This window comes from Staurois parvus, unplaced genomic scaffold (genome assembly GCF_062004578.1).
Source record: "Staurois parvus isolate SC_StPar_1 unplaced genomic scaffold, SC_StPar_1.0 ptg000842l, whole genome shotgun sequence".
Classification (NCBI taxonomy): Eukaryota; Metazoa; Chordata; class Amphibia; order Anura; family Ranidae; genus Staurois; species Staurois parvus.
In genome coordinates, this window is record NW_028318638.1 from 1,150,001 (window position 1) to 1,169,334 (window position 19,334).

The following is a 19,334-nucleotide window of genomic DNA, read 5'->3' on the forward strand; positions in this document are numbered from 1 at the left end:
ACTACTTGTGGGGGGTGATGAAGATTTAATTTGTTTTCTTTTTTACACTGATTGCTTTTACAGCCTTTATGGGTGCAAAAGCAATCGCTTCTTCTCTCTGGCTGCATTCTTGCAGCCATTGAGAAATACTGTGTTAGCTGTGATTGGCCACAGCTTGTCACATGGTACAAGGCTGTTGTGAATAGCCCTGTACCATGTGATCTCTGTGATCATTCACAGATATCACACGTAGTAAGCAATGATGTCACACAAAGGTCCCATACAACGATCGGTGTTCCACTGTGTCCTCCAGACACAGTGGGCACTGGATCGCGGTGCTGCGCGCTCCAAGAGAGCGCGCACAAGCAGAGACCGGGGAGGACGTTTATAAACGGCCAGCCACCCCTGCACTGCTCCCGTCCCGCCATTTATATTCACAAGCCAGACGGGAAGCGGTTAAGGGGTTTCTGATGCTGGGAGGTGGGGGAGGGGTTTAGGGTAATGTGACCGCCATGATTGGCCGTCACGGCAGTCACATGATTGGAAAGGTCCCAATCGCCGACACATGTGCTGGGAGCACGCAGGGCGCGTGCTCACAGCACGTTTGTTTACAAACAGTACACAAATACGCGGCCGCTCGGTGTCGATGCCCAGCTGCCGAGAAGCAGCACATTTGCGCACGCTCGGCATGAAGCGGTTAAGGCGCCATGTGTTTGAGTTGATTGTCCGCGTCCGTTTGCCATCGTTGCTGCTTTTGTGTTAGCTGTATGTATACCAGGGCCCTTCCCCCGCACAGCTGTATTTTTTACCATATTTTGGTCTCACTGAATGATTCTACTTTTGTACAACTAGTAAAAAAAGGTAAAAAAAAACAAAAAGGACTAACAATACTTTAAAGCGGAGTTTCACCCAAAAGGGGAAGTTCCGATTTAAGCCTTTGTCCCCCCGCTCCCCATTAAGGATTGGCACCTTTGGGGAGCGGGCACCCAAATTTGACAGGTACCCACTCCCACTTCTGCTGCAGTCGCCCAGGTGATCGGAAGTGGCAGTCGTCCTCCGCCCCTCCCTTCCCATAGTCTTCTAGGACAAGTGACAGGTACTGGAAGACTACGGGGACATTGACAAAGTGCAGCGCTTCTCACGCATGCGCAGTGGGCTCCCGGCTGTGAAGCCTCAAGCTGTCAGAGCCGGGTGCCCACACTAAAGCGCCGGGGAGAGAAGACGGTCGATGAAACCAGCAGTGGTGAGGACACTACTGGACCGAGGGACAGGTAAGTGTGTGTATTTTAAAAGTCAGCAGGTACAGTTTTTGTAGCTGCTGACTTATTTTTTTCTAGGTGGAACTCCACTTTAAGGCCTCACTCACACCATACATGCAGAAAAACTGATGAGCAGATTTCACTTGCAGACACATCAGTTTTCATGTCAGTTTTTTTTTTTTTTTTTTACACGTTGCAGATTTCTTCGCAGGAAAAAATTTTTCATGCGATACTAGTTTTGTGGTGTGAACAGGGTACATAGAGAACAATTGATTTAGTTGTTCCCTTATAGAACAGGTGCAGAAAACCTCCCACCATGGTGTGAACGAGCCCTAAAAGAACCGACGCGGGCTGCCTATACCCACCTTCACACCCTCGGCCAGCCTTTTAGCCATGTCTGAGGAGAGCTGATACCGGATCATGGGGCATTTTTTCAAGGAGAGGAGAAGGGCGGTAAGACCTTGTGTGGCTCTGGACAGCTGGAAAGGATCCCAGTTCCGACCCTGAAATACAAGAACAAGTATTAGTAATGGGGTTACTTCCTGGGTAGACTTCCTCCGGCCCCCATGTGACCACACTCAGTTGGTCACTTAGGCCAGTTTCACATATGCGGGCTGCGATTTTCACAAGCACGAGATCCCATTCATTTGAATGGATTCCTGTACCCCGGGACACGCAGGGAAGAAGCCCCTGCACGTCTTTGGAAGTCGCAGCGGAGGTTTCCAGGACGGTTGCGATTTCCAGTGCGGGCGGCGTGCCATTAGAATAACTCCTCATACACACAATGTTTTTTCAGCGGCAGTTTTTGGCTTTTTTCTACAGCCAGTAAACCCCCCAGCATGTTATCCTAGGTGTCCATACACACACAGACTGTAATCAACGTTTTTTTGGCAGGGACGTTTTTTATCTGGAAAAAAAAAAACAGAACTAGTGGGTTTCTAGTAGAGTTTCCTAGCTGTAAAAACGCTGCAAACTGGTGGAGAGAACTGGGAAGAGCGGATACAGCGAACGCGGGGTCCGGGGAGCGCGGATACAGCGAACGCGGGGTCCGGGGAGCGCGGATACAGCGAACGCGGGGTCCGGGGAGCGCGGATACAGCGAACGCGGGGTCCGGGGAGCGCGGATACAGCGAACGCGGGGTCCGGGGAGCGCGGATACAGCGAACGCGGGGTCCGGGGAGCGCGGATACAGCGAACGCGGGGTCCGGGGAGCGCGGATACAGCGAACGCGGGGTCCGGGGAGCGCGGATACAGCGAACGCGGGGTCCGGGGAGCGCGGATACAGCGAACGCGGGGTCCGGGGAGCGAGGATACAGCGAACGCGGGGTCCGGGGAGCGCGGATACAGCGAACGCGGGGTCCGGGGAGCGCGGATACAGCGAACGCGGGGTCCGGGGAGAGCGGATACAGCGAACGCGGGGTCCGGGGAGAGCGGATACAGCGAACGCGGGGTCCGGGGAGAGCGGATACAGCGAACGCGGGGTCCGGGGAGAGCGGATACAGCGAACGCGGGGTCCGGGGAGAGCGGATACAGCGAACGCGGGGTCCGGGGAGAGCGGATACAGCGAACGCGGGGTCCGGGGAGAGCGGATACAGCGAACGCGGGGTCCGGGGAGAGCGGATACAGCGAACGCGGGGTCCGGGGAGAGCGGATACAGCGAACGCGGGGTCCGGGGAGAGCGGATACAGCGAACGCGGGGTCCGGGGAGAGCGGATACAGCGAACGCGGGGTCCGGGGAGAGCGGATACAGCGAACGCGGGGTCCGGGGAGAGCGGATACAGCGAACGCGGGGTCCGGGGAGAGCGGATACAGCGAACGCGGGGTCCGGGGAGAGCGGATACAGCGAACGTGGGGTCCGGGGAGAGCGGATACAGCGAACGCGGGGTCCGGGGAGAGCGGATACAGCGAACGCGGGGTCCGGGGAGAGCGGATACAGCGAACGCGGGGTCCGGGGAGAGCGGATACAGCGAACGCGGGGTCCGGGGAGAGCGGATACAGCGAACGCGGGGTCCGGGGAGAGCGGATACAGCGAACGCGGGGTCCGGGGAGAGCGGATACAGCGAACGCGGGGTCCGGGGAGAGCGGATACAGCGAACGCGGGGTCCGGGGAGAGCGGATACAGCGAACGCGGGGTCCGGGGAGAGCGGATACAGCGAACGCGGGGTCCGGGGAGAGCGGATACAGCGAACGCGGGGTCCGGGGAGAGCGGATACAGCGAACGCGGGGTCCGGGGAGAGCGGATACAGCGAACGCGGGGTCCGGGGAGAGCGGATACAGCGAACGCGGGGTCCGGGGAGAGCGGATACAGCGAACGCGGGGTCCGGGGAGAGCGGATACAGCGAACGCGGGGTCCGGGGAGAGCGGATACAGCGAACGCGGGGTCCGGGGAGAGCGGATACAGCGAACGCGGGGTCCGGGGAGAGCGGATACAGCGAACGCGGGGTCCGGGGAGAGCGGATACAGCGAACGCGGGGTCCGGGGAGAGCGGATACAGCGAACGCGGGGTCCGGGGAGAGCGGATACAGCGAACGCGGGGTCCGGGGAGAGCGGATACAGCGAACGCGGGGTCCGGGGAGAGCGGATACAGCGAACGCGGGGTCCGGGGAGAGCGGATACAGCGAACGCGGGGTCCGGGGAGAGCGGATATAGTGAATGCAGGGTCCGGGGAGAGCGGATATAGTGAATGCGGGGTCCAGGGAGAGCGGATATAGTCAATGCGGGGTCCAGGGAGAGCGGATATAGTCAATGCGGGGTCCAGGGAGAGCGGATATAGTCAATGCAGGGTCCAGGGAGAGCGGATATAGTCAATGCAGGGTCCAGGGTTTAGTAACGCATTAAGGTAAAAACACTGAAGGCTTCACAACCACTTTGAAGTGAACAATCTTCCAGGCTATAACAGTCATCACTAGACTCATCATGAATGGTACTCTTACCTGGTAGCAGCCCACAATGTTTAATGAGAACACATGGGGGTTCACAGCTATGTAATCTCCATAAAACTCCTAAGAAAAACAAACAAAAAACCCACAATTAGTGCATGTAGGACCATACCAAGCAGAGAAGTCAGGAGTTCTGTGTAAATGTCACTCGTCACATGCCGGGCCTACATACGAGGGTCCCATGCACTCAGCTGTGGAGGTCTTCCACTGAAGGCTCGGCCACACAGCTCCCAAGCATTGAAGCAACAACACGCAGCTCAGCGTACAATTTCGGGAATGCTGAAATGAATGAACTCCCGCACATGCGTGGAAGTGACATCATCTCGGCCCGACCAACATAAATGGCTGAAGATCGGTACCTGGAAACTACCAGCCAAAGGTGTCAGCAGCAAGCATGGAGCTCCGGGACACGGCAGCCCTGGAGAGACGGTAACACTTTAACCACCCCCCGCCTGCCATATAGTCCAATGACGGGCACAAGGCGGTTCTCTCGTTCTGGGAGGACGTCATATGACGTCCTCCCATTCTAACCACGCATGCACGGCTCCCGGAGCGCAGCGATCGGTGATGCTCTGTGTCCCTCGGACACAGCGGATCACCGATCCACAGAAAGAGCTGAAGATGTCGGCTCGGTCATGTGATCAGCTATGTCCAATCACAGCTGATCACATGTAAACACGGAAATGGCAGTTATCAGCATTTTTCTCCACACGAGCTGTCACACTGACAGAGGAGAGGAGAGCCGGTAATCGGCTTTCCTCGGAGGGAACATCTACACTGATCATCAGAGCACTGATGATCAGTGTGCCCTAATGATCAGTGTGGCCCCAGAAGTGCCACCTGTCAGTGTCCATCAGTGCCAGCTTTCAGTGCTCATCCAATGCACTTGCCAGTGCCCATCAGTGCCACATATCAGTGCCCATCTGAGTTGCCTTTCAGTGTCACCCATCAGTGCCAGTCAGTGCCACCTATCAGTGCCCATCAGTGATGCCTGTCAATGCCCATCAGTGCCACCTGCCAGTGCCTCCCCATCAGTGCCCATCAGTGCAGCCTATCAGTGCCCATCACTGCAGCCTCATTGGCGCACATCAGTGAAGGAGAAAAATCATTTATTTACAAAATTTTATAACAAAAACTAAGAAAAAACTTTTTTTTTTTTTTCAAAATTTTCAGTGGTTTTTGGTTTAAGAAAAAATAAAAATCCCCGAGGTGATTAAATACCACCGAAATAAAGCTCTGTCACAAAAAAAATTATAAAAATTTCCTATGGGTACAGTGTTGCATGACCGCGCAATTGTCATTCAAAATGCAACAGCGCTGAGAGCTGGAAATTGGCCTGGGCAGGAGGGGGGTATAAGTGCCCGGTAGGCAGGAAGGGGGTAGAAGTGCCCGGTAGGCAGGAAGGGGGTAGAAGTGCCCGGTAGGCAGGAAGGGGGTAGAAGTGCCCGGTAGGCAGGAAGGGGGTAGAAGTGCCCGGTAGGCAGGAAGGGGGTAGAAGTGCCCGGTAGGCAGGAAGGGGGTAGAAGTGCCCTGTAGGCAGGAAGGGGGTAGAAGTGCCCGGTAGGCAGGAAGGGGGTAGAAGTGCCCTGTAGGCGAGGGGTTAAATATACCAATATTTTCATTTGCATGTGACCTATTCACATGTGCACACGATATGCTACATTCAAGGCAAGCCTCTGGGGATCATGGTCACCGCCGTCACTGTGATTATTTAGAGGAATGGATAAGAAGCGCTGAAACCTTGGGATTTCTGTCCATTAGTGTTGCTGTGGTGTTTAGACAAGGACCCTGAATTTTGATCCTGTCTTCTCTGATCCTCCCCTCCTTCCACAGACCCCAATCCATCTGCTTTAATGCATGGGAGCATTTGACTTCCTCAAAGGCTGGTTTGCGTTGCAACGAAATGAATCAGAGACTGAAGTGGCAGACCACAGGTTAACCCCTTCCAGTCCGGACACTTTCACCCCCTTCCTGCCCAGGCCCAATTTTCAGCTTTCAGCGCTATCACACTTTGAATGACAATTGCGCGGTCATGCAACACTGTACCCAAATGACATTTTTAACATTTTTTCGCGCAAATAGGAGGTTTCCTTTGGTGATATTTAATTGCCACTGGGGGGGTTTTATTTTTTGCTAAAACAAACAAAAAAGACCAAAACTTTTGAAAAAAAAATGTTTTTCTTAAGTTTCTATTATAAAATTTTGCAAACAGGTAATTTTTCTCTCACGGATGTGCGCTGATGAGGCTGCACTGATGTGTGTTAGTAGGTAACACTGAAGGGCACTGATAGGCAGTGCTGATGGGCGCTGATAGGCTGCGCTGATGGGCACTAATGAGGTTGCGCCGATAGACAGCACTGATGGGCACTAGTAGGTAACACTGAAGGGCACTGATAGGCAGCACTGATTTACACTAACTGGCAGCATTGATGGGCACTGACTGGCATTAATAGGCAGCACTAAGGGGCACTGTTGGGGCTGCACTGATAATCAGTGTAGATAAATCCTTTAATGTTTGCTGGTTATCGGCAGTACATTCTTTGCGCTGTGACAGTGTGAGGAAAGTGCTGCCGATAACCGGCAAGTGTGTTTACATGGTGATCAGCTGTGATTGGACACAGCCGATCACGTTTTAAACAGCCGCTGTGATTGGCTCTCTACTGTGATTTGTGATCAACTGCGTTTGAAGGACACAGCGATCACAGAGAGCGCCGGGTACGCGCCGCAGCGGGCACAGTTCCATGAAGACATCAATAGACACCCTCCCAGAACTGCACGACCGTGCTGTAGCCATCATTCGGCAAGTGGTTAACCGAGTGAAACAATACAGCGCAGGATTGTTCAGGAGCTGGACGGAGCTGCTGACAAATATTGTTTTTTGATATATTATGTCATTTGGTTAAGTGATCCTATATATTGCAAATTCTATTGAGTCCAGTCTATATATATATGGTTTCCATTTTTAAGCCCTGATAAACAAAGAACAGGTGATCACTTATATTAAAAAAAAAAAAAAAAAAAAAGGTATTTTTTACACACAGACAGACAGACACGTTTTTGCCTTGAATTTTGATTTTAAACTGAATGGATTGTTTTACAAGGTGAGGGCTCACATACTGTATACTTTAACACTTGCTGCTCATTCACATTCATCATCAACAAACTTTTTTCTATACCCACCTGCACTTCAGCCACCACCTCCTGCTCATCAGCCTCCGCTAGGGACTTCACATCGCTCTTGCTGATCACATTGCTGAAGTCTGCCGATCACAGAACACAAATATATGTATATTAGCTGTGCATTTAGCACTTTGCTTGTCACTAAGGCCCCTTTCACACGGGCGTTCCGGTTTTTTCATCAGTTCAGTCACATTTTTGCAAAGAAAAAAACAGATCAGTTCCTATCAGTTTTTTTTATCAGTTTATGTCTGTTTCTTGTCCATTTACATCCGTTTTTCATCCATTGCCAGTCCCTTCCCCGCCCGTTGCCAGTCCCTTCCCCGCCCGTTGCCAGTCCCTTCCCCGTCTGTTTGAAAAAAATGGATGTTAACAGATGCGGACATTAATGGATGTAAATAGACGGTCATCCGTTTACATCCGCTAGCCCACAGAAATACATGGGGGTCCGTTTTTCATCCGATTACATCCGTTTTTGGTCTGTTATAAATAGCGTTTTCTTACATTAAAAAAAAAAAAAAAGGATATGGACATTAATGAATGCAAACAGACGATCATGCGTTTACATCCACTAGTCCACAGAAATACATGGGGATCTGTTTTTCAGCCGTAAACAGACAGATGAAAAACAGACATACGGAACGTACACAGACATAATTCTTTCAGACATGAGATGTTATAATATGAGGGGAATCCAGATACCAGATGTATTCATTATACACAGAACTCCTAAAGCTGAACTTCAGCCTTACCTTCAGTCTTGCAGTTATTATTATACAGTATTTATTATTATTATTATACAGTATTTATTATTATTATATTATACAGTATTTATTATTATTATACAGTATTTATTATTATTATTATACAGTATTTATTATTATTATTATTGTACAGTATTTTTTATTATACAGTATTTATTATTATTATTGTACAGTATTTATTATTATACAGTATTTATTATTATTCAGTATTTATTATTATTATTCAGTATTTATTATACAGTATTTATTATTATTATTATTCAGTATTTATTATACAGTATTTATTATTATTATACAGTATTTATTATTATTATTATTATTATTATTCAGTATTTATTATACAGTATTTATTATTATTATACAGTATTTATTATTATTGTACAGTATTTATTATTATACAGTATTTTGTTATTATTATTATACAGTATTTATTATTATTATTGTACAGTATTTATTATTATACAGTATTTTGTTATTATTATACAGTATTTATTATTATTATTATTGTACAGTATTTATTATTATACAGTATTTATTATTATTATTATTGTACAGTATTTATTATTATTATTATACAGTATTTATTATTATTATTATTATTATACAGTATTATTATTATTATTATACAGTAATTATTATTATACAGTATTATTATACAGTATTTATTATTATTATACAGTATTTATTATTATTATACAGTATTTATATAGCGCCAAAAGGTATGCTCAGCGCTGTACAATAGCGAGGGGGACAGAACATGAGACAATACAGTAACAATACACTACACAAGGGGTTCGAGGGCCCTGCTCTTTTGAGCTTACAATCTAGGAAAAGATCCTGTCTCATACCTAAATTGCTTCCTCTGATTTCCCTACAGACTGGGAGCTTCTCACAATGTGCACTAGAAGCTGCAACAAGTCAGATAAAGCCTGCCACATGTCCTGGCTGGAGAACATCCAGCATCATCTAGCCCTTTCCTCCCCCAGCCTGGCTGCTTCTGGCCTGAAAACGGACGAGAAACGGGCGTAAACTGATAAAAAAAAATGATGTGAACTGGTCTGTTTTTTCTTGGACAAAACGTGGCTGAACTGATGAAAAAAACAGTATGCCCGTGTGAAAGGGGCCTTAGTGACACAGTGATGACTGACAGTCACCACTCTCTGCTTCGAGCTACTGTGAGAACTCGGTGGTCATGTGATCGCTGAGTTCTTACCCTTCGAGCCGGCGGGGGACAGATGCTGCATTCGACCAATGCTGTACCCACCTAGAGAAGTATGATTGTGGAAAAGAAAAAACAAATCCCACACATCTCTTTGAACCCTTTCACTGCCAGGTCCGTATGTCGTATGGACCGGACAGCGGGTTTTTTTTTTTTTTTTTTACACACCGGGATAGTGAGTACAACAGACAAGACGACTCCTGCCTGTCAGGTGGAAGCATTCGGGCGGCTGTGCAGCCACTCAATAATAAGGGATCCTCCTGCGCTCATGGGAATAATTGACAAAATACAGCTGCTGTCACTTAGCTGATACCAATAAGTGCAAAATAAAATTAAAAATTAGTGAAGCGCTTGTATCACATGAATACAATCATGTATCTCCATATAGTGTAATTATAAATCAAAGTGACCACTATATATAATAAATGTGTGTTGACTCCCTCTAGTGAAAAGAAAAAATAGTGTCAACCAAAATAGCTAAATAACACACATTAGGAAACTAAATATATAGTGCATAAATCAAATATAATGAACAGAATATATATATACGTGAAAACAGAATATTGGCCACATACAATGGTGTCTAAATTATACATAAATGATATATGCCATAGGTGAACAAGACAATATCAAAGGTGAAAAAAATATTCCATGCATGTGACTGTGCTTTAAGCTGGAACACACACGTGATCTCCACTTCTAAGTGCAAGTACTCTCCTTCAAATGGCAGCAATGCCTGCTCACCTCCCTTCCTCGACCCACACAGGGCCTCAAAGCAGTTACCACCTCAGTGGTGTATTCCTCTGGCAGACTCCTTATTCCTCCTCCTCTCTTATGCAACTCATAAAAAGACAAGAAAGCCTTCCATAGTGTAGTAAATTTAATAGGCAAAGTTAAAAATTACAAAGTTTTCCACTCACATGCTCCTTTCCATAAAAAAGCGTTTTTCCCAGCCTGTGGGTAGATATGCATGCACCTGGGGGAATCCAATATGGCCACTGTGTCCGGACATACGTCACCAGGAAGTAGACAAACCAGTGTGCAGCCACTCAATTGCTTCCACACACCCCCGGTAGTGGTGCCCCCTGCCATGTATTCTGGGCTTCGCTTGCCTATCTGCAGGCATGGGACCCACATGGGCAACTACCGCCGGGGACACGTGTCTGCTCTCCCCTTCTTGCTGTGACCCAGAAAGCGACGTGTATGATGTCACTTCCTGGTCACCCCTGTCACTTTCCCCAGCTAGCATAGTCAGGTAGGAATGTATTGCAATAAATTCGGTGGAGTACAGAGGTGACATACAAAGTCGATTGTGATACACGTTACATATTATTATACAGGATTTGTATGGCGCCAACAGTTTGCTCAGCACTGTACAATATAATGGGAGACAATACAGCAACAATACAGTTCAATACAAGAGGGATAGGAGGGCCCTGATCCTGGGAGCTTACAATCTAAGAGGGAGGGGCCGGTGGTACAAAAGGTAATAACTGTGGGGCAGCACAGTGGCTAAATGGTTAGCACTTCCGCCTGGCAGTACTCGGGTTGTTGCTTTGAAATTTAACCATGGCACCACCTGCCTGGAGTTTGCATGTTCTCCCTGTGCCTGCGTGGGTTTCCTCCTGGTACTCCGGTTCCTCCCACACTCCAAAGACATGCTTGGAGGTTAATTGGCTCCTGTCCAAATTGTCCCTAGTATGTGTATGTATGAATGTAAGCTAGGGACCTTAGATTGTACGCCCCTTGAGGGTTAGGGACCTTAGATTGTACGCCCCTTGAGGGTTAGGGACCTTAGATTGTATACCCCTTGAGGGTTAGGGACCTTAGATTGTACGCCCCTTGAGGGTTAGGGACCTTAGATTGTACGCCCCTTGAGGGTTAGGGACCTTAGATTGTACGCCCCTTGAGGGTTAGGGACCTTAGATTGTACGCCCCTTGAGGGTTAGGGACCTTAGATTGTACGCCCCTTGAGGGTTAGGGACCTTAGATTGTACGCCCCTTGAGGGTTAGGGACCTTAGATTGTACGCCCCTTGAGGGTTAGGGACCTTAGATTGTACGCCCCTTGAGGGTTAGGGACCTTAGATTGTACGCCCCTTGAGGGTTAGGGACCTTAGATTGTACGCCCCTTGAGGGTTAGGGACCTTAGATTGTACGCCCCTTGAGGGATAGGGACCTTAGATTGTACGCCCCTTGAGGGTTAGGGACCTTAGATTGTACGCCCCTTGAGGGTTAGGGACTGATGTAAATGTACAATATATATGTAAAGTGATGGCGCTATATAAGTACCTGAAATAAATAAAAATACCAAGGCATTATCTGACTACTCACAGAGGAAGTAGACGCTGTACTTGGGTCTGCGAAGCTCTTTGATCAAATACTCTACGTTTTCCTGTATGGAAAAAAAACAAAAAACATTGGATTTGAAAGCCAATCCTCTACCAAGGATCATACATAGGATTACTTTAACCACTTCCAGTCCGGACACTTTCCCCCCCTTCCTGTCCAGGCCAATTTTCAGCTTTCAGCGCTGTCACGCTTTGAACGGCAATTGTGCGGTCATGCAACACTGTACCCATATGAGTATTTTAGCTTTTTTTTTTTTTTAGACAGATAAAGCTTTATTTTGGTGGGTTTTTTTCACCACTGGGATTTTTATTTTTTTGCTATATAAATGAAAAATTCCAAAGATTTTGAACATTTTGCAAATAAATAATATTCCTTCCTAAATCTTGGCCAAAATGTATTCATCTTTTTAGTAAAAAACAATAACCCAAATTAGTTAACCAAAAATTATAATTTTTCAAAAATGTGTTACTTTTTTATATTATTAATGTTTTGGTTTTTTTTAAACATACCGTCACCCTAGCAGTACAGTGTCACTGACACTGTACTACTTGTGGGGGGTGATAAAGATTTTTGTTTTTCTTTTTTTACACTGATAGCTTTTAGCAGCGCAGCGACTTCAAGAAAGCTTCCTGCACTATGTTTGTGCGACTTCCCTGCAACTTGCATTGACATCTGTTAAACGAAGTCGCACTGAATACTCAGCTTTGAAGTTTCACGAAGTAGTGCGATTTCAAAGCAGCAAAAGTGTCAGCCGGGGCTCAATCATCTCCGGCTCCTCCCACCGCGTCAGCTCTAAGTCACTCCCCTGCTCCCCCACCCACTAGGCCAATGACCCAGGGAAGCTCTGTTCTAGCTAACCTCCTGAACTGAGCGCAGGTGATGGCTACACAGCAATTACATGCGAGCGGCTGCAGTTAACTGTGGGAACTGGCAGCTTCCTATTACTTTCAATGGGGCTGCCTCCTGCAGTGAATTTCTGGGACCCCTGTTGGGGTTTTTGCATTTACATGTTGACGGGCCAGCTTGCCAATCTACTCCTCTGCTCCTCCCACCACGCCAATGATTGAGCTCTGGCTGTAAATTACTCCTCTGCTCCTCCCACCACGCCAATAATTGAGCTCTTGCTGTAAATTGCTCCTCCCACCACGCCAATAATTGAGCTCTTGCTGTAAATTGCTCCTCCCACCACGCCAATAATTGAGCTCTTGCTGTAAATTACTCCTCTGCTCCTCCCACCACGCCAATGATTGAGCTCTTCTTGTAAATTGCTCCTCCCACCACGCCAATAATTGAGCTCTGGCTGTAAATTACTCCTCTGCTCCTCCCACCACGCCAATGATTGAGCTCTTGCTGTAAATTACTCCTCCCACCACGCCAATGATTGAGCTCTTCTTGTAAATTGCTCCTCCCACCACGCCAATGATTGAGCTCTTGCTGTAAATTACTCCTCCCACCACGCCAATGATTGAGCTCTGGCTGTAAATGACTCCTCCCACCACACCAATGATTGAGCTCTTGCTGTAAATGACTCCTCCCACCACGCCAATGATTGAGCTCTTGCTGTAAATGACTCCTCCCACCACGCCAATGATTGAGCTCTTGCTGTAAATGACTCCTCCCACCACGCCAATGATTGAGCTCTTGCTGTAAATGACTCCTCCCACCACGCCAATGATTGAGCTCTTGCTGTAAATGACTCCTCCCACCACGCCAATGATTGAGCTCTTGCTGTAAATGACTCCTCCCACCACGCCAATGATTGAGCTCTGGCTGTAAATTACTCCTCCCACCACACCAATGATTGAGCTCTTGCTGTAAATTACTCCTCCCACCACGTCAATGATTGGGCTCTTGCTGTAAATGACTCCTCCCACCACGCCAATGATTGGGCTCTTGCTGTAAATGACTCCTCCCACCACGCCAATGATTGAGCTCTTGCTGTAAATTACTCCAACCACCACGCCAATGATTGAGCTCTTGCTGTAAATTACTCCTCCCACCACGCCAATGATTGAGCTCTTGCTGTAAATGACTCCTCCCACCACGCCAATGATTGAGCTCTTGCTGTAAATGACTCCTCCCACCACACCAATGATTGAGCTCTTGCTGTAAATGACTTCTCCCACCATGCCAGTGATTGAGCTCTTGCTGTAAATGACTCCTCTGCTCCTCCCACCACGCCAGTGATTGACAGCAGCTTGGTTCCGGGAACACTCCTGAGCGAGCAGCACAACCGTGGATGTGAACACTCTGCGCTCCCTGACCCAACCTATGGGGAAGATTACCAGAGAGACTACAAATCAAAAAGTATGTGTTTGGAGCAAACAGGTTCTAAATGACTTCAGTATATCAATGATCCAGGAGGTGCTATTAGGATTTTGCTTTTTTACATCTACTTTAAAATTTCAGCTTTCACTGAACCACCCGCACCGTACACAATGAAAGCTGGAATCTGATTGGTTTCTATGGGTAGCACAGGTGACCACACTCCCGATAAAGGCTTTTCAGTGTCCTTTACCTTGGTGGGTCTCAGGAAACAGATGGCTTTCAGGTGCTTCATGCTCTCCCGGTGGGTGGACTCAATCCGCTCAAACAGATAGACTTCTTTCTGCAGAATCTCCGACTGGGTGTACACCATGCTGACAAAGCTGGTCTGTGCGGGAATAGTAAACAACGACAGGTAATTATTGGGAATAAGAGGACACAGAAAACACGGATCTGGTACAGTATATAGAAAAAAATCATTGAAAGTGTTTGTACACCTATGGATACAGCATATCCCTCTATAGTGTGTACTTGTCTCAAGTGTCATTTCTGTCCGCAATCTCCTTCCACTGCTATCAGCGTGAGCCACTTCTGCAAGGATTTCCTGACACCAAGAGATAAAATAGTGACAGGGGAGGGAGCTCCAGCTCACAGCCTGTGATTGACAGCCTCAGCTCTGCTCCTGTATAAAGGGGGATATGTCCCTTCCCTCCAAATGAAATCTCACTGAGCTTTGCAGGGTGCTACTTCAGCTCCCCGCCTCCTGCTTTCTGAATGCTCTGACAAACTTGTAAATTCTGGACTTTGAACAGATGTAGAGAAGACTGCAGATACACAGGTACAACTGATGGAGGATTTGTTTCATCTCTGTGTATCACCTGAGACAAGTCACTTCACTGGGTAGAAGTAAGGGTTTACAGCCACTTTAACCTCTTCGCGCCGGCGCCTCCAGGCCCTTTAAGGGGTTTCAGATGCCGGGGATTTAGGGTCACATGATTGGAAAAGGTCCCAATCGCAAGGGGAGATCGGGACGTTTCCGAGAGACACCGACATATGTGCTGGGAGCGAGCAGGGCGTGAGCTCTCAGCACATATGTGTTTTCAAACGGTACACAAATATGCGGCCGCTCAGCGTCAAGGCCCTGCCACCGAGAGGCCACATATTTGCGTACAGACGGCGTCAAGGGGTTCAAGTGTTTCTAAAGGTTCTTTTTTTTTATTTTGTAAAATAAACATGTCTATACTTACCTGCTGTGTGGTTTTGCACAGAGCAGACTTCTCGAGTCCCCCGCAGGCTCTCCTCGCTACTCCTGTCAGTCGGGCACCCCCACAGCAAGTAGCTTGCTATGGGGGCACCCGACTGCTCCGTGTGTCCATTCGAACATGATGCCATGGCTTTGCCCTGCCCCCTCTCTCCTCATTGGCTCCCGCTTCCTGTCTCAGCCAATGAGGAGGCAGAGACCCGGGACAGCCGAGTCTGTCATTCACATGGCTGGATTGTGATGAGGCTCAGGTAAGTATTGAGGGGGCTGGGGGGAGCCGCTGCACACAGAAGGTTTTAAACTTCATGCATAGAATACATGAAGATAAAAAAACCTTCAGCCTTTACGACCACCATAACGGGCCCCCCTGTCATAACCTGCCTCGATGGTCTCCTAGTATTACCCCATTACCATGATAGGACCCCTGTCATACCCCGCCACACACTGGCTCCCTAATCATGACTAAATGGTCACATTATAACACGTCCAGCTTAACTGGCCCCCTACCATACCCCACCATAGTTGTCTCCAAGTATTACCCCCCACCACCACAATAGGCACCCAGTCATACCTCAGTGATGTGCCACATTGGTCCCCCAGTATTTCCCCCTTACCATTATGGTACTCTAGTATTACCACTGCCATAATGGGGAACCTCTTAAACCCCGCCTCAACCATAATGATCCCCCCCCATCACAATGATCCCCTTGTCACATCCCCCACCAGAATGGTCCCCTTCCCCCCCAGTGGGTCCCAGTCATACCATACACACTACAATGGGCCCTCTTTCATACCCAACAAAACAAGGATCTCCAATTACCCCCCCCCCCCACACTATACTTGGGCCCTGTCATACCCCACCACAGCGGTCCCCCAGTATTAACCCGCACCACCTCCACAATGGGGACCTAGTCATACACCATATCACAAAACTTCCCCAATAACACCCCCATCCCACACACATCATAACGGGCCCTTATACATACCACTCGTCCTAATGGGCCTCCATACGCACCCCTCATCCCAACGGGCCCCCATACACGCCCCCTTGTCCCATACATGCCCTCGTCCCAACCGGCCACCATACGAGCCCCCTCGTCCCATACGTGCCCTCGTCCCAACTGGCCACCATATGAGCCCCCTCGTCCCATATGGCCCTCCATACGAGCCCCCTCGTCCCATATGTGCCCTCACCCCAATGGGCCACGATACGAGCCCCCTAGTCCCATGCGTCCCTCATCCCAATGGGTCCCCATACGCGCCCCTTCATCCCATGCGTCCCTCGTCCCAGTGGGTCCCCATACGCGCCCCTTCATCCCATGCGTCCCTCGTCCCAGTGGGTCCCCATACGCGCCCCTTTATCCCATGCGTCCCTCGTCCCAGTGGGTCCCCATACGCGCCCCTTTATCCCATGCGTCCCTCGTCCCAGTGGGTCCCCATACGCGCCCCTTCATCCCATGCGTCCCTCGTCCCAGTGGGTCCCCATACGCGCCCCTTCATCCCATGCGTCCCTCGTCCCAGTGGGTCCCCATACGCGCCCCTTCATCCCATGCGTCCCTCGTCCCAGTGGGTCCCCATACGCGCCCCTTCATCCCATGCGTCCCTCGTCCCAGTGGGTCCCCATACGCGCCCCTTTATCCCATGCGTCCCTCGTCCCAGTGGGTCCCCATACGCGCCCCTTCATCCCATGCGTCCCTCGTCCCAGTGGGTCCCCATACGCGCCCCTTCATCCCATGCGTCCCTCGTCCCAGTGGGTCCCCATACGCGCCCCTTCATCCCATGCGTCCCTCGTCCCAATGGGTCCCCATATGTGCACCTCATCCCAACGGGTGCACATACGTGTCCCCCCATACACTCCCCTCGTCCTAATGGGCCCCCAAACTTGCCCCTCCTCCTAATGGGCACCCACACGCGCCCCTCGCACAAATGGGCCACCTGTCATTCCCCATTACAATGGGCCTCTATTATTAGCCCACATTATTGACTCCTAGTCAAACCCCCCCACACCACGCAGGCCAACCAGTGTCTCTCTACCCCCCCCCCCCAATGGTCCCCCTCTCCTCTCACCGTCTCCTTGTCCATGAGCAGCACCTTCATCCCAGGCCCGCTGTCCTCTATCATCTTGGACACATACTGCTTCACTGCCAGCACCACATTCATGTTTGCTCCCGTCTACTCTCCCTGTCACCGCCACTTCCGGGATCACCGGGGCACGCCGGGAGCTGTAGTCAGCAGCCTCTGTACGCCGGGACTTCCGGGTGGGGGCGGCAGGACGTCGTGTGATGTCATTCCGCAGAGCACGTCGGCCTGTTGGGGCTGTAGTGGGCCCCTGCTTCAGAGCTGCTACTACTATGGGGAGGAGAGTCCAGTCAGGCGGCTGCACTTCTCTGTTGTCACCACCACTGATATCACTGTGTGAATGGAAGAGTCAAAATCATAATAAATGATCAAATCTGTGTATTTAGTCATTTCTGACAGGAGACCCTGATGGGGACGCGGCCTACGGGTGACTCCTGGTACAGAGAGTTCTGGGTAGACAACGTATATATATATTATACACGGCGCAAAAACATTTAAGGAAGACTTTTTAATCCGAGTCCATCAAGTCAGTGAACCTCCTGGGATATGGATCTGGTCAGGTAAGTAGCAGAGGGGGATGGTAATCAGATTCAGCTGCTTTGGTGTTCATGAAATTAACAACAGGTGCACTAGATGGGCAACAATGAGACAACCCCCAAAACAGGAATGATTTTACAGGTGGAGGACACTGACATTTTTTTCCTACTCATCTTTTCTGACTGTTTTTCACAAGTTTTGCATCTGGCTAGGGTCAGTGTCACTACTGGTATCATGAGGCCATACCTGGACCCTACAGAGGTTGCACAGGCAGTCCAACTCCTCCAGGATGGAACATCAATACGTACCATTGCCAGAAGGTTTGCTGTGTCTCCCAGCACAGTCTCAAGAGCATGGAGGAGATTCCAGGAGACAAGAGCATGGAGGAGATTCCAGGAGACAAGAGCATGGAGGAGATTCCAGGAGACAAGAGCATGGAGGAGATTCCAGGAGACAAGAGCATGGAGGAGATTCCAGGAGACAAGAGCATGGAGGAGATTCCAGGAGACAAGAGCATGGAGGAGATTCCAGGAGACAGGCAGTTACTCTAGGAGAGCTGGACAGGGCCATAGAAGGTCCTTAACCCATCAGCAGGACCGGTATCTGCTCCTTCGTGCAAGGAAGAACAGGATGAGCACTGCCAGAGCCCTACAAAATGACCTCCAGCAGGCCACTGGTGGGAATGTCTCTGACCAAACAATCAGAAACAGACTTCATGACGGTGGCCTGAGGGCCCGACGTCCTCTAGTGGGCCCTGTGCTCACTGTCCGGCACCATAGAGCTGGATTGGCATTTGCCATTGAACACCAGAATTTGCAGGTCCACCACTGGCACCCTGTGCTTTTCACAGATGAGAGCAGGTTCACCCTGAGCACATGTGACAGACGTGAAAGGGTCTGGAGAAGCCGTGGAGAACATTCTGCTGCCTGTAACATGGTTCAGCATGACTGTTCTGGTGGGGGGGTCAGTGATGGTCTGGGGAGGCATATCCAGGGAGGGACACACAGACCTCTACAGGCTAGACAATGGCATCCTGACTGCCATTAGGTATGGGGATAAAATCCTTGGATCCATTGTCAGACCCTACACTGGAGCAGTGGGTCCTGGGTTCCTCCTGGTGCAGGACAATGCCCAGCCTCATGTGGTGAGAGTATGCAGGCAGTTCCTGGAGGATGACGAAATTGATACCATTGAATGGCCCCCACACTCACCTGACCTAAATCCAATAGAACCCCTCTGGGATGTCATGTTTCAGTCCATCCGACGCCGCCAGGTTGCACCTCAGACTGTCCAGGAGCTCAGTGATGCCCTGGTCCAGATCTGGGAGGAAATCCCCCAGCACACCATCCGTGGTCTCATTAGGAGCCTCGCCCGACGTTGTCAGGCATGCATACAAGCACATGGGGGCCATACAAACTATTGAGGACCATTCTGAGTTTCTGCAATGAAGTTTCAGAACAATGGACTCGCCTGCTGCATCATTTCTTCACTTTGATTTTCGGGGCG

General features: G+C 49.4%; 1 protein-coding gene across 1 annotated transcript in view; it reads right to left on the minus strand.

The window, feature by feature from the left end:
• VPS45 (vacuolar protein sorting 45 homolog) overlaps positions 1-17,444 on the minus strand; it is a 66,210-nt gene extending 48,766 nt beyond the window's left edge. Inside the window, exons 1-6 of the mRNA XM_089655498.1 lie at positions 17,280-17,444; positions 14,205-14,339; positions 11,669-11,729; positions 7,357-7,436; positions 4,171-4,239; positions 1,604-1,741 (exon numbers count right to left, since the gene is read on the minus strand). Of these exons, the coding sequence (XP_089511624.1) occupies positions 1,604-1,741; positions 4,171-4,239; positions 7,357-7,436; positions 11,669-11,729; positions 14,205-14,339; positions 17,280-17,372 (576 nt within the window). The 5' untranslated portion in view covers positions 17,373-17,444. The remainder of the gene's footprint in view (positions 1-1,603; positions 1,742-4,170; positions 4,240-7,356; positions 7,437-11,668; positions 11,730-14,204; positions 14,340-17,279) is intronic.
• Between the last annotated feature and the right edge of the window lie 1,890 nt (positions 17,445-19,334).